Genomic DNA, 16,205 nt, shown 5'->3' on the forward strand with positions numbered 1-16,205 from the left:
TAACAAAATGTTTAAATGAAGACACTACAAGTTAACATTATGACATAAAGTATTTAAATGTTGACGCTACTATTAAACATTGTGATATAAAAAAGTTTTGAAATGGGGACATTAAATGATAAACATTATGGCATAATAAGTTGATATATAAAATAATGATCAACATTATGACATGGCTTGGTGTTTACAATTATAGGTTTGCATCAAACGTGTTACTGTGTTTAATATTCAATATTAAGTTCATGTGATGGCCATTCATAACAAGCTTTCTTCGTGTGAATCAAATACTAGAATGTTTCTTTGTTAGTTTTATAATTTTGGAGGAGTTATTCTTGTTTATCAATTACGGTTTTGATAAAATAACTTGTAGAATAATCTAAGATTTCCTTGTGGAATTTAGTGTTCTCTGGTTGGCGGCTAGCTTCAGTGATACAGTCGTTTCTACAAGATCTTCTAAAACAACAAACCTTTCTTCACGTTGAGTACGATCAGAGATGTTCTTGGACATGATGGCCAAGCATATTGTAAAATAAGTTAATAGTGCTGATCCATTGTTTATCATGACATTTTAACATAATGAGGATTTTGAACAAGGTGACCTTATAATGTTGTGGCCATCGTATATGATGGTCAAAATTATGACTACTCGATACTGTTATAACTATACATGATGTTCAACAGTATCCCACTGAATAATGTTCAGCAAAATGTTCATGGATAGTGATAACGATTACCATCATGGAAGGCAGTAATATGATCCCCTATAATGTCCAATCATTTGAGTCCACACGAGAATCAACATTATGGTATTTCATGATACTCAATAATTTAAGCCCCCATGAGGATCAATATTATGGTACTTCATGATACTCAATAACATGACCCTGCACGAAAATCAATATCATGACATTAGGTGATGTCTGAGAGTTAGGAATTGCTTGGCGTTTTGATATTAATACGCCGCGTGGCATTCAGCACGATATCCATGCACGTGAAATTTTAATGTGATGAATCTAGTTGATGCCTGAAAGAGATCATTGTAACTGAAACTCAATCTACATTGTTCGAAATAGAAATGAATACAACTCAACTCAAGCTGCGATTCGATAATTCCAACCTTTGTAGTGCCAAGTTAATGCTTTCAATAATGATTTAGGCTAGCTCAAATAAGGAGCAGTGCCTTACATATTAATAATGATTTAGGCTAGCTCAAGTAAGGAGCACTGCCTTACATATTAATAATGATTTAGGCTAGTTCAAGTAAGGAACCCTGCCTTACATATTAATAATGATTTAGGCTAGCTCAAGTAAGGAGTACTGCCTTACATATTAATAATGATTTAGGCTAGCTCAAGTAAGGAGCACTGCCTTACATATTAATAATGATTTAGGTTAGCTCAAGTAAGGAGCACTGCCTTACATATTAATAATGATTTAGGCTAGCTCAAGTAAGGAGCACTGCCTTACATATTAATAATGATTTAGGCTAGCTCAAGTAAGGAGTACTGTCTTACATATTAATAATGATTTAGGCTAGCTCAAGTAAGGAGCACTGCCTTACATATTAATAATGATTTAGGCTAGTTCAAGTAAGGAACCCTGCCTTACATATTAATAATGATTTAGGCTAGTTCAAGTAAGGAGCACTGCCTTACATATTAATAACGATTTAGGCTAGTTCAAATAAGGAGCAGTGCCTTACATATTAATAATGATTTAGGCTAGTTCAAGTAAGGAGCAGTGCCTTACATATTAATAATGATTTAGGCTAGTTTAAGTAAGGAGCACTGCCTTACATATTAATAATGATTTAGGCTAGTTCAAGTAAAAAGCACTGCCTTACATATTAATAATGATTTAGGCTAGTTCAAGTAAGGAACCCTGCCTTACATATTAATAATGATTTAGGCTAGTTCAAGTAAGGAGCAGTGCCTTACATATTAATAATGATTTAGGCTAGTTTAAGTAAGGAGCACTGCCTTACATATTCATAATGATTTAGGCTAGTTTAAGTAAGGAGCAGTGTCTTACATATTAATAATGATTTAGGCTAGTTCAAGTAAGGAGCAGTGCCTTACATATTAATAATGATTTAGGCTAGTTCAAGTAAGGAGCAGTGCCTTACATATTAATAATGATTTAGGCTAGTTCAAGTAAGGAGCACTGCCTTACATATTAATAATGATTTAGGCTAGTTTAAGTAAGGAGCAGTGTCTTACATATTAATAATGATTTAGGCTAGTTCAAGTAAGGAACTCTGCCTTACATATTAATAATGATTCAGGCTAGCTCAAGTAAGGAGCACTGCCTTACATATTAATAATGATTTAGGCTAGTTCAAGTAAGGAGCAGTGCCTTACATATTAATAATGATTTAGGCTAGTTCAAGTAAGGAACCCTGCCTTACATATTAATAATGATTTAGGCTAGTTCAAGTAAGGAGCACAGCCTTAGATATTAATAATGATTTAGGCTAGTTCAAGTAAGGAACTCTGCCTTACATATTAATAATGATTCAGGCTAGCTCAAGTAAGGAGCACTGCCTTACATATTAATAATGATTTAGGCTAGTTCAAGTAAGGAGCAGTGCCTTACATATTAATAATGATTTAGGCTAGTTCAAGTAAGGAACCCTGCCTTACATATTAATAATGATTTAGGCTAGTTCAAGTAAGGAGCACAGCCTTAGATATTAATAATGATTTAGGCTAGTTCAAGTAAGGAGCACTGCCTTACATATTTCTCTAATGATTTCAATATTTAGTTTTAAGAAACGCAGCTATTGGTGAAATAAAGTTCTTACGTATGTTTGTGATTGGAAGATGTGTATGGGTGACGTACTTCCGCCCATCATACTAATTGTTGAAATTCAAAAACAAATTCATGAACCTCGATCTAATCAATCATACATTCACACTGTAAAAGAAATAAAAGTAATTAATACATTGTGGCTTCGATCCAATAGATCCACAGAGGCACAACGAAGTTTCTGTAGACATACAACGTTACAAACCGGGTTTCTATACTCGTAGTGAGTAGAACACAGATTGCTCATTGTGGAGCTTTGTGCTTAACCAGTAAAACAAAGAATCGTATCGGTAAAATGACATCTGGTGATTGTTTTGATAACCTCGTTGACATATTGTACAACACGAGGAGGCGTACAAATTATTAATTTGATGTATTATTCTTGTCTTCCATGTGAGGTATTCATATCTTTTTAAAGTTTTGACTAGTTCTTCAGATATCTTTATTTTTTGTGAATTTTAATGAACCACTACCCAAAGCAAACGTTGGTGTATGTCTTGTAAGTAATGCTACTTTGTTCATTAGATTCGGTTTATTTTAAAAACTGATATTTTTTATACACTTCGAATTTTTAAACGTTTAACAAATACCTTCTGAGACTTGTGGTCCTTGTTCCGCAGGTAGTTCCACATACGGGTCCAGAAAAGTCCAACAACAACCCTCTCAACAAGAGACAGTGCAGTTGTCTGATCTGGAGAAACTCTCTTCAAAACGTCAGAGCGAGCGATTAGAAGCAGCGTATTACCCGTGTCCTTATGCCACGACTCGTCTGTCTCACGAGGATGACCCAGGTCAAGAGTCTGTAGGTGCTTTACCGTATAGGAAGAAGGAAAAACGAACAACAAAACTTAAATAATGACCTTTAAGGACTTAAATAAGGACTTAGTAACTTCACTTTATTTTTCCTATTTTTGTTGCTATTGATTATTTACGAGAACACAAAATCTCTTTAATGAAAACAGCTCTTTAAAATTTAAAACGATGTGCTTATATATATCTATATTTAGCAAGAGGAAACAAACACTACGTGAAGAATAACACACTGAGCTAAGACATAGAAGGTAGGCTCGGCATGGCCAAGAGTGTTACGGCGTGCAACTCGTAAGATGATGTTCGCATCCCCGTCGCGCCATACATGCTTGCCCTTTCAGCCGTGGGGACATTATAATGAGACGGTCAATCTCACTATTCGTTGGTAAAAGAGTAGCCCAAGCGTTGGCGGTGGGTGGTGATGACTAGCTGCCTTCCCTATACACTGCCAAATTAGGGACGGCTAGCACAGATAGCCCTCGAGTAGCTTTGTGCGAAATTCAAAAACAAAAATCAAACAACATAGAAGGTAAATCCCTGAGAATTTTATTTATGTTGTCTTGATATTTACTTTGATTCGAGTAGCCAATAAGGTGTTGTTATCCTACTAAAGGTGACCTCCCTCGGCAGTCACTCTGTTTCGACATTATTTTAGCGTTTTTCTATCCCTTTGTATTTCCAATAATCTTTCACTTCACTCTAAATAAAAATACGTAAAATAAGTTGATTAGTCGTTGGATACACCCGTTAGTTTGCCTATCCTGTGCACAGACGTACTTCTCTTTGATCACTTGTTAGCACATCCTTCGCCGAAGTTCTGTGAGCTCTGTTGCGGCTAACGTTTTGAGCAACTGGTGTTTCATCGCGATCTCATCAACAACTGTTACACATATAACACCTCGGATATGTTGCTACTTTATATTTGCAGGTTAGCTTTGAATCTTATCTTGTTTCCGTTTCTACAGTAACGAACATTCAGAGATTCTCATCAACTCCTCACTGGTTTCCCTTAATGTTCTGATATGGTGAATGTTCCACAGATAATTTACGTCAAGAATGTTACGACCATCCTTTAAAGTGACGTAAAGAAAATCACTAAACTCTACTGATAAAAATCCAACCATAACTTCTTCGGATATTATCCAGTAATGGATTGGAATATACTTTTGGACCGCTCATAAAATAATTCATATTGTTCCACAGATAATTTACGTCAAGAATGTTATGACCATCCTTTAAAGTGACATAAAGAAAATCACTAAACTCTACCGATAAAAATCCAACCATAACTTCGGATATTATCCAGTAATGGATTGGAATATACCTTTGGACCGCTCATAAAATAATTCATATTGTTCCACAGATAATTTACGTCAAGAATGTTATGACCATCCTTTAAAGTGACATAAAGAAAATCACTAAACTCTACTGATAAAAATCCAACCATAACTTCTTCGGATATTATCCAATAATGGATTGGAATATACCTTTGGACCCCTCATAAAATAATTTATATTTCTCTATATTTTAAGATAAAAAGGCTATGTTACAGATATGTTTTTTACAAAGTTCTCTACTATTCCTATTGTCGTTTAGTCAGAGACTGCGTGTTAAGAAATATTAGGCATCACAGTAAAGATAACAAATTCCTGTAAAAAACGAACATGTTCTTAAATTGAAAATACTGTAATGAACAAATTAACTTTAAAAAAGCTAATTGTGAGGTAAAAGCTAACTGATTATACTTAACTACCTGCACAATGGTGTTAAATCAAACAGACACCACCGAATCGCCATTAAAAGAAATAAACATTTAAATTGGCGTGACTCAACTCCAAAAAACCAATAATATAAGAAATGATCATCTTAAGCAGACTAACCAACTCCATCAAACCACTAATAGAACAATGAACATTTTAAACAGACGAGACTCAACTCCAAAGATACAATAATTAAATATTGTTTATGGCTTGCCATCCTTATATGTGGCGTACTCTCGTTACTTCCGGCGTACTCTCGAACACCATTACTTCTTAAAGGGATTCACTACTACGTTTTCAGTGTTTATATTAAATGTATAGAAATATTGTGATGATAAGATGACTTTTAAATGTATTTAGTCTTATGTAAGAAACAGTTTTTGATTTGTAATATAAGTGAGCACGATTCAAGGGTATGCATTGAATTTTACTTTTTAAAGCCGTTCAAATTTCAAGCTTGAAGGTCTCTGCGACAGGTAATAAGATCCAGTTTCTGCTCTGATTGAAACCTTTATATATTAGCCACGTAGAAATCTGGTATCCAGTCCTTTCTTAATTAATTGTCTGTTATGTTATGCATTTACCATTTAAATCTATGCTGCTAACATATTTTTCAATATTTTTCTGGAAACCGACAGATTCAGGACGAGCCACAATACGCCACCGTGAAGAGAACCCCAAGACCACCAAAACCAGAATCCCACATATATCATTACCCAGGTAAAGCATGACTGTTGACTTTAGCTACAAAATGTGTTAACTGTACTGTGCGTGCTACTAGAATCGAAACCCAAATGTTAGCGTCTTAACATCTGAATCTGACTGCTAAATTACCAGGAGATCCTGGATAAGACAAGTCTGTTATAATACTCCACTGTCCTATGATTATGGTAAAGTCAATTATTACCAATTTATCTACCTTAATCTGTATCTCCATAAAGAGAAATCGATTTTGTTATTACAAAGCATCAGAAATATAATAAGCCCTCACAAAGCCATATACATTGAAACACAATCTAAACGAATAGTTATTATAACGACCTATGTTTGAAGGGGCAAGCATGTTCATTGTGACGGGGATTCGAGTCCGACATTCGCAAATTGCGAGTCGAATGTTCTAACCACCAGGTCATGCCACGTAACGCGAGTAATTTTCTGTAACATCACACTACTCACGTAACTCCAAACAGTTTCAAAATGTGATTCTGATACATTCCGTTCCACCGCGACTTTATTATATTAGCGGTTTTAATCACGTGGCTTTCTGCTTTGCATTTTCAAAATAGTTTTACTATAACGTTTCCAACATTCTGTTCTAAAGAATGACCTTCGTAGATATTTTCAACGGCTTTACAAGATATGTTTTAATTGTATAAATTAATTCGAGACCACAGTAACGTTTGCTATTTAAAATGTCTCCTTATTTATATATTGTTAAGTGAGATATTTAATTTACGTATGTGAAATTCCATGTTGTTATGTATATATATATATGAAAATTACGGGTTTATTACTTTCCCACTTTATTTAGTTCGCCCATGTAAAGAGTACACAGGAGAGGCTCACCACAGGGACCCTCTGGTGGTGAAAATAGAAACTTCAGAATCAAATGGAACAGGTTGGTACAAGTGAATAATCAGAAGGTAAAAAAGTGTAAATAAATGCATATGAGTAGGTTTCATATTTAACGTTCAAAATATGTTTAGTTAAACATTATTAAACTCCAAAAGCATAAAAGCAATCAGTTATTTCTTTAGTTTCAAACTCAGTGTCTTATATCGCATTTTCCACAGCCATTTAATATTGATGACCAACCCAAAAACTCCAAGGTCAGTTGCCGTCAAAACACAGAGAGTCTCACATTTTTATGAAACAATGAGGCGGTCAGTCAGGTCTTACAAAAAACTTTGTGAAGTGTAAGATCAAAACATTTCTTCAAAAACTTTAAAGTTATTTAAAACCTGATGTCATAAGAAACTGAAAGAAGATGCAGAAATCCGTCTTTGGGAAACATCCAATCACAGTCTTTTGTCAAATAATGTGATGTGGACACTAAGCCATATGATTGTCTATACATATAACAACAGGTGGAATATAGAGTTTATGGTCACTATTTTAAGGTTACTTCTGTTTTACCTTACTCACACGAAACAGGTAACTTAGGTTGCTGGAATGTGTTATACTGTTCTGAAAACATCGTTTGGAATCTAATACTTTAAAATATATGTAAAATCTTCATAGAATGATTCACATACAACTTTTACTGGTCTTAAGTAAAAAGAAAAATAAACAGTATTAAGCTCTATACTTTGATAAAAACTGATAAACGTGTTAATTAAAATGTGGGAAGTTTTTAACTTTAACAGTTTTTTATAACCGATGCTTTGCTGATTTTAGTTATTAATTGAAAGCATTAGATTAATTAAGCCTTTAATTCTGGAATCTATTGTGTTGCAAACACATATAAAGAATTATATACATATACTTATTTTCTATAGAAAGAAGAGGATAATATTTGACATCCCTCTAGCGGCACACAACTGAAGCTAGCTTAAGATAAAACATATTGTACAAAATTATTGTTATGGTCTGTTGCGAGAATGTTGTTTTTACTGTTTCCACGTTATATAGGTGTCCCATACGTTGTGTTGCTTACAAATAAATCATATGACTCTATATGTACCTTCTTTTTTCTTGTTTAAACTAACTAGTCATTTTTATATCACTAACTACGTTTCATATGTATCTGTATATATTTGAAATCAAAATAAATGCACCTATTTATTTCAAGGATAGAGTTCACGTGTCTCTCTCTCTCTCTCTCTCTCTCTATTGATTATGAATATAACCAGCTGGGTTATCTTTGTCAATACGTTCGATTATCATATGTTAAACATTAATTTTCCACTTGAGTATGATACTTGTAAAATATAACCTCTGTCACACACTAATATCTTAAATCATTAAACGAACATTTAGGCTTAAAAATGGATAAGTTGATGTCGACTATTATGGAAAATGTAAACACTTCATCTTATTCTTACCAATAAAAAAAGAAATACTACACAGGCAGTTACAATGACAATGTAGTTTAATGAATAGTCATCCAGCTGTTTTAGAACGTCTTAAGAAATGTGGATGAAGTTACCCCATTATTAGTCCTAACTAAACAGTATGATAACGTTCAAGATAACGTCCACTTTAGAGCCGACCTTAATTTTGATGTTTGGTGATGAAGTTCTAAAGATGCTGTAGATTGGGTGATGAAGTACTAAAGATGCTGTAGATTGGGTGCTGAAACTCTAAAGATGCTGTAGATTGGGTGATGAAGTACTAAAGATGCTGTAGATTGGGTGATGAAGTTCTAAAGATGCTGTAGATTGAGTGATGAAGTTCTAAAGATGCTGTAGATTGGGTGATGAAACTTTAAAGATGCTGTAGATTGGGTGATGAAACTCTAAAGATGCTGTAGATTGGGTGATGAAGTTCTAAAGATGCTGTAGATTGGGCTTAGAAAAGTGAAAATTAAATAATTTGAAAAAAAATCTACATATCATTAACATCTGTCCCGTTTCTTTTAATTCGGCATGTATTTCTGGGTAAAAAAAACTAAAAAAAAACCTACACAAATCATACTGTGGAAAATAAAAATCTATATATTTAACTGGCACAAACAGTTAAGATATATTTTTATTATCTAAAATATGAAAGTATAAGATATGCTTTAGGAAAATATATTGTTTAAACTCACAGTGGCATTTGTATGTTTTAGGCCTATTTTAGAGGCTTAAAATAATTATCTTTTATTTAGATATTATGTTTTAGATATTATATAATGGAATACGTTTGCATCATAATATTCAGAATCTTTGTTTGATCATTAGCATAAGATTAGTCACTACTGTATTTCCTTCATAGTTTTGATATCATTATTTAGATTACTGTAATATATTGTTGTTTTGAAATTCATTATTTGTTCATAATATAATCGTGTATTTTGTTATAATTTTCTTTGTTGAGATGCCATTGTTGTAACAATGTGTGGTAGGTATTGTTTGACGCCTGGTTTTTTCCTTATTGTCTTTAACTGTTTACATAATATATTGTAGTTTGATACATTTGTGGATTGCATACTGGCTCTTCGGTGGCACAGTGATATGTCTGCGGACTTAACACTAAAAACCGGGTTTCGATACCCGTAGTAGGCAAAGCACAGATGGCGAGTTGTGTAGCTTTGTGCTTAATTCTAAACAAACTGCACACTGCTTTAGAGCTTTGTTTATGTGTAACACTGTATTTTGACTCTTTAAATTAGGAGGTAAATAATGGTCAGACTATTTATTTTGTATGCTAAACTTTGTTTTTGCTCTTTACTTTGTGTACTAAGTCGTGTTTTTGTTCTTTATTTGTGTATTAAATCGTGTTTTTGCTCTTTATTTTCTCTACTACTTTATTTTGTGCACTGGCGGTGGGTGGGGTTGACTAGCTGCCTTCCTTCTAGTCTTACACTGGTAAATTAGGGAGGGCTAGCACAGATAGCCCTCAAGTAGCTTTGTGCGAAATTCAAAAATAAAAACGAACAATTTTGTGTACTAAACAGTATTTTTTCTTTATTTTTGCATTAAATCATATTTTATGTCTTTATTTTTTGTAATAAGTTGTATTTTTGTTCTTTATTTTGTGTACTAAGTTGTATTTTTGTTCTTCATTTCGTGTACTACATCGTATTTTTATTCTTTATTTTGTGTACGTAGTTGAAAGCAGTTTGACTTTGTTATGAGTCTTAGGTAGTTAGATTATGGTTCGCTTATGTAGCTTCACATATTTAACTATTAACGAGAAGATAATTTTTTTTCTTGTGATTTAGCCTTAACAGATCTTTTGATGGATGTGCAAAATTATGATATGGGTTACTTAGATTATTTTTAGGTGACTAATTATGAAGGCTTAACCGGACAGATAGATTACAATAATGTAGTTTGCTAAGTAGTTTGAACATGCCTATAGTTCTGAATCAGATTAAGTTCATGTGGTTCTTTTCACAATATTCATAGTCCTCAGTTGTAGATCAGTTAGACTGTGGTCGCGTGTCTGATTTTATAGTCCTCAGTTGTGAGTCACTTATATTGTAAAGCAGCATCCTGGTTAGACTGTGGTCGCGTGTCTGATTTTATAGTCCTCAGTTGTGAGTCACGTATATTGTAAAGCAGCATTCTGGTTAGACTGTGGTCGCGTGTCTGATTTTATAGTCCTCAGTTGTGAGTCACTTATATTGTACAGCAGCATCCTGGTTAGACTGTGGTCGCGTGTCTGATTTTATAGTCCTCAGTTGTGAGTCACTTAGATTGTACAGCAGCATCCTGGTTAGACTGTGGTCGCGTGTCTGATTTTATAGTCCTCAGTAGTGAGTCACTTATATTGTAAAGCAGCATCCTGGTTAGACTGTGGTCGCGTGTCTGATTTTATAGTCCTCAGTTGTGAGTCACTTATATTGTAAAGCAGCATCCTGTCTGAATAATTTCACTTACTTGTTTTGATTAGTCGTTTAAAACAAAAGTTCTAACAGAAAAACTAGAAATCTACATAATATGTGGATCTTACCGGCAATAATTGGTAATTTGTGAGTTGAAAACAGCTTCGATAGCTTATTATATTTTCTGTATTAGCATTACAGTTCTAAGTATGGAAACAAACGCAAAACCAAAGAATCTCTACTTATACACTAAAACCAAAGTTAAACCAATATAAAGTAACACCTTTATATCTGTACTAATTAATAACCTAACATCTTACTCCAGCGCCCCCTACAATCCTGTACCCATTTACACTCTCTAAGACATGGGCTCGGCAACGGTCAGTTGCAAACTCTCTCTTTGTTAACCTGAAGATGACCTAAAAAGGTTGAACCGTTGTTGTCTGCTTCAATAGTAAAAGTATTAATACCCATACAAGAAGTCCTGATATACATTTTAACATCCTATCTATCTATCTTATCTACATTTATCCCTTATTGGATGCAGCTCTCCATCAGTATTTCCTATTCTTAACATACCGTGTCTATCTGAATCCTAGTTAGCCACTACATCGGCCCTCCATCTTCCATTTCCATTTAGTTCATAGAATGAACGTTACCATATATGTTATATTTCTTATCATTCTTTAATAAATAGCTTTCACATAAAACATTATTTTGGTAAAATGAATTATATAAACACACGAACGGACAATATTTAACATTAATATTCTTGTGTATGTGTGTGTGTTTTCTTATAGCAAAGCCACATCGGGCTATCTGCTGAGCTCACCGAGAGGAAACGAACCCCTGATTTTAGCGTTGTAAATCCGTAGACTTACCGCTAGACGAGCGGAGGGTTAGTCTTGTGTATACGACTAGATGGAAACAGAACAAAGTATTTTGATATTCTGGTATATGCGACGAGATGGAAACAGAACAAAGTATTTTGATATTCTGGTATATGCGACGAGATGGAAACAGAACAAAGTATTTTGATATTCTGGTATATGCGACGAGATGGAAACAGAACAAAGTATTTTGATATTCTGGTATATGCGACGAGATGGAAACAGAACAAAGTATTTTGATATTCTGGTATATGCGACTAGATGGAAACAGAACAAAGTATTTTGATATTCTGGTATAAGCGACTAGATGGAAACAGAACAAAGTATTTTGATATTCTGGTATATGCGACTAGATGGAAACAAAACAAAGTATTTTTATATTATGGTATATGGGACTAGATGGAAACAGAACAAAGTATTTTTATATTCTGGTATATGCGACTAGATGGAAACAGAACAAAGTATTTTGATATTCTGGTATATGCGACTAGATGGAAACAGAACAAACTATTTTCATATTCTGGTGTATGCGACTAGATGGAAACAGAACAAAGTATTTTGATATTCTGGTATATGCGACGAGATGGAAACAGAACAAAGTATTTTGATATCCTGGTGTATGCGACTAGATGGAAACAGAACAAAGTATTTTGATATTTTGGTATATGCGACTAGATGGAAACAGAACAAAGTATTTTTATATTCTGGTATATGCGACTAAATGGAAACAGAACAAAGTATTTTAATATTTTGGTATATGCGATTAGATGGAAAGAGAACAAAATATTTTTATATTATGGTATATGCGACTAGATGGAAACAGAATAAAGTATTTTGATATTCTGGTGTATGCGACTAGATGGAAACAGAACAAAGTATTTTGATATTCTGGTATATGCGACTAGATGGAAACAAAACAAAGTATTTTGATATTTTGGTATATGCGACTAGATGGAAACAAAACAAATTATTTTGATATTTTGGTATATGCGACTAGATGGAAACAGAACAAAGTATTTTTATATTATGGTATATGCGACTAGATAGAAACAGAACAAAGTATTTTTATATTCTGGTATATGCGACTAGATGGAAACAGAACAAAGTATTTTTATATTCTGGTATATGCGACTAGATGGAAACAGAACAAAGTATTTTTATATTCTGGTATATGCGACTAGATGGAAACAGAACAAAGTATTTTGATATTCTGGTATATGCGACTAGATGGAAACAGAACAAAGTATTTTGATATTTTGATATATGCGACTAGATGGAAACAGAACAAAGTACTTTGATATTCTGATATATGCGACGAGATGGAAAGAGAACAAAGTATTTTATATTCTGGTATATGCGACGAGTTGGAAACAGAACAAAGTATTTGGATATTCTGGTATGTGCGACTAGATAGAAACAGAACAAAGTACTTTTATATTCTGGTATATGCGACTAGATGGAAACAAAACGAAGTATTTTGATATTTTGGTATATGCGACTAGATGGAAACAGAACAAAATATTTTGATATTCTGGTATATGCGACTAGATGGAAACAGAACAAAGTATTTTGATATTCTGGTATATGCGACTAGATGGAAACAAAAAAAAGTATTTTCATATTCTGGTATATGCGACTAGATGGAAACAGAACAAAGTATTTTCATATTCTGGTGTATGCGACTAGATGGAAACACAACAAAGTATTTTTATATTCTCGTATATGCGACTAGATGGAAACAAAACAAAGTATTTTGATATTCTGGTATATGCAACGAGATGGAAACTGAACCAAGTATTTTGATATCCTGGTGTATGCGACTAGAAAAAAACAGAACAAAGTATTTTGATATTCTGGTATATGCGACTAGATGGAAACAAAACAAAGTATTTTTATATTATAATATATGAGCCTAGATGGAAACAGAACAAAGAATTTTGATATTTTGGTATATGCGACTAGATGGAAACAAAACAAAGTATTTTGATATTCTGGTATATGCGACGAGATGGAAACAGAACAAAGAATTTTGATATTCTGGTACATGCGACTAGATGGAAACAGAACAAAGTATTTTGATATTCTGGTATATGCGACTAGATGGAAACAGAACAAAGTATTTTTATATTCTGGTATATGCGACTTGATGGAAACAGAACAAAGTATTTTGATATTCTGGTATAAGCGACTAGATGGAAACAGAACAAAGTATTTTGATATTGTGGTATATGCGACTAGATGGAAACAGAACAAAGTATTTTGATATTGTGGTATATGCGATTAGATGGAAACAGAACAAAGTATTTTGATATTTTGGTATACGCGACTAAATGGAAACAGAACAAAGTATTTTTATATTCTGGTATATGCGACGAGATGGAAACAGAACAAAATATTTTGATATTCTGGTGTATGCGACTAGATGGAAACAGAACAAAGTATTTTGATATTTTGGTATATGCGACTAGATGGAAACAGAACAAAGTATTTTTATATTCTGGTATATGCGACTAAATGGAAACAGAACAAAGTATTTTTATATTTTGGTATATGCGACTAGATGGAAACAGAACAAAGTATTTTGATATTCTGGTGTATGCGACTAGATGGAAACAGAACAAAGTATTTTGATATTCTGGTATATGCGACTAGATGGAAACAAAACAAATTATTTTGATATTTTGGTATATGCGACTAGATGGAAACAGAACAAAGTATTTTTATATTATGGTATATGCGACTAGATAGAAATAAAACAAAGTATTTTTATATTCTGGTATATGCGACTAGATGGAAACAGAACAAAGTATTTTGATATTCTGGTATATGCGACTAGATGGAAACAGAACAAAGTATTTTGATATTCTGGTATATGCGACTAGATGGAAACAGAACAAAGTATTTTGATATTCTGGTATATGCGACTAGATTGAAACAGTACAAGGTATTTTGATATATGCGACTAGATGGAAACAGAACAAAGTACTTTGATATTCTGATATATGCGACGAGATGGAAAGAGAACAAAGTATTTTTATATTCTGGTATATGCGACGAGTTGGAAACAGAACAAAGTATTTTGATATTCTGGTATATGCGACTAGATGGAAACAGAACAAAGTACTTTTATATTCTGGTATATCCGACTAGATGGAAACAAAACGAAGTATTTTGATATTTTGGTATATGCGACTAGATGGAAACAGAACAAAATATTTTGATATTCTGGTATATGTAACTAGATGGAAACAGAACAAAGTATTTTGATATTCTGGTATATGCGACTAGATGGAAACAAAAAAAGTATTTTCATATTCTGGTATATGCGACTAGATGGAAACAGAACAAAGTATTTTCATATTCTGGTGTATGCGACTAGATGGAAACACAAGAAAGTAATTTTATAATCTGGTATATGCGACTAGATGGAAACAGAACAAAGTATTTTGATATTCTGGTATATGCGACGAGATGGAAACAGAACAAAGTATTTTTATATTCTGGTATATGCGACGAGATGGAAACAGAACAAAGAATTTTGATATTCTGGTATATGCGACTAGATGGAAACAGAACAAAGTATTTTGATATTCTGGTATATGCGACTAGATGGAAACAGAACAAAGTATTTTTATATTATGGTATATGCGACTAGATGGAAACAGAACAAAGTATTTTGATATTTTGGTATATGCGACTAGATGGAAACAGAACAAAGTATTTTTATATTCTGGTACATGCGACTAGATGGAAACAGAACAAAGTATTTTGATATTCTGGTATAAGCGACTAGATGGAAACAGAAGAAAGTATTTTGATATTATGGTATATGCGACTAGATGGAAACAGAACAAAGTATTTTGCTATTCTGGTATATGCGACTAGATGGAAACAAAACAAAGTATTTTTATATTCTGGTATATGCGACGAGATGGAAACAGAACAAAGTATTTTGATATTCTAGTATATGCGACTAGATGGAAACAGAACAAAGTATTTAGATATTCTGGTATATGCGGCTAGATGGAAACAAAAAGAAGTATTTTGATATTTTGGTATATGCAACTAGATGGAAACAGAACAAAATATTTTTATATTATGGTACATGAGACTAGATGGAAAAAGAACAAAGTATTTTGATATTCTGGTGTATGCGACTAAATGGAAACAGAACAAAGTATTTTGATATTCTGGTATATGCGACTAGATGGAAACAAAACAAAGTATTTTGATATTTTGGTATATGCGACTAGATGGAAACAGAACAAAGTATTTTTAATAATATGGTATATGCGACTAGATGGAAACAGAACAAAGTATTTTTATATTCTGTTATATGCGACGAGATGGAAACAGAACAAAGTATTTTGATATTCTGGTATATGCGACTTGATGGAAACAAAACAAAGTATTTTGATATTCTGGTATATGCGACTAGATGGAAACAAAACAAAGTATTTTGAT

The 16,205-nt window shown here is 33.1% G+C and overlaps 2 protein-coding genes across 9 annotated transcripts in view; one reads left to right on the forward strand and one right to left on the reverse strand.

The window, feature by feature from the left end:
* LOC143246574 (cell adhesion molecule Dscam1-like) overlaps nucleotides 1-8,157 on the forward strand; it is a 114,079-nt gene extending 105,922 nt beyond the window's left edge. For 2 of the 8 annotated variants that reach the window (XM_076493519.1, XM_076493516.1), the window contains exons 22-25: nucleotides 3,429-3,610; nucleotides 6,017-6,098; nucleotides 6,910-6,996; nucleotides 7,877-8,156. In XM_076493519.1, coding sequence (XP_076349634.1) covers nucleotides 3,429-3,610; nucleotides 6,017-6,098; nucleotides 6,910-6,996; nucleotides 7,877-7,890 — 365 coding nt within the window. In that variant the 3' untranslated portion in view covers nucleotides 7,891-8,156. Of the gene's footprint in view, nucleotides 1-3,428; nucleotides 3,615-6,016; nucleotides 6,099-6,909; nucleotides 6,997-7,876 lie in introns of all 8 variants that reach the window. The other 6 variants (XM_076493513.1, XM_076493514.1, XR_013026045.1 and 3 more) reach the window with 5 other exon arrangements.
* Nucleotides 8,158-8,626: 469 nt separating this feature from the next.
* LOC143246582 (uncharacterized) overlaps nucleotides 8,627-16,205 on the reverse strand; it is a 32,093-nt gene continuing 24,514 nt past the window's right edge. The window contains exon 3 of the mRNA XM_076493536.1: nucleotides 8,627-8,875. Within this exon, the coding sequence (XP_076349651.1) occupies nucleotides 8,836-8,875 (40 nt within the window). The 3' untranslated portion in view covers nucleotides 8,627-8,835. The remainder of the gene's footprint in view (nucleotides 8,876-16,205) is intronic.

This window comes from Tachypleus tridentatus, chromosome 3 (assembly GCF_004210375.1).
Source record: "Tachypleus tridentatus isolate NWPU-2018 chromosome 3, ASM421037v1, whole genome shotgun sequence".
NCBI lineage: Eukaryota > Metazoa > Arthropoda > Merostomata > Xiphosura > Limulidae > Tachypleus > Tachypleus tridentatus.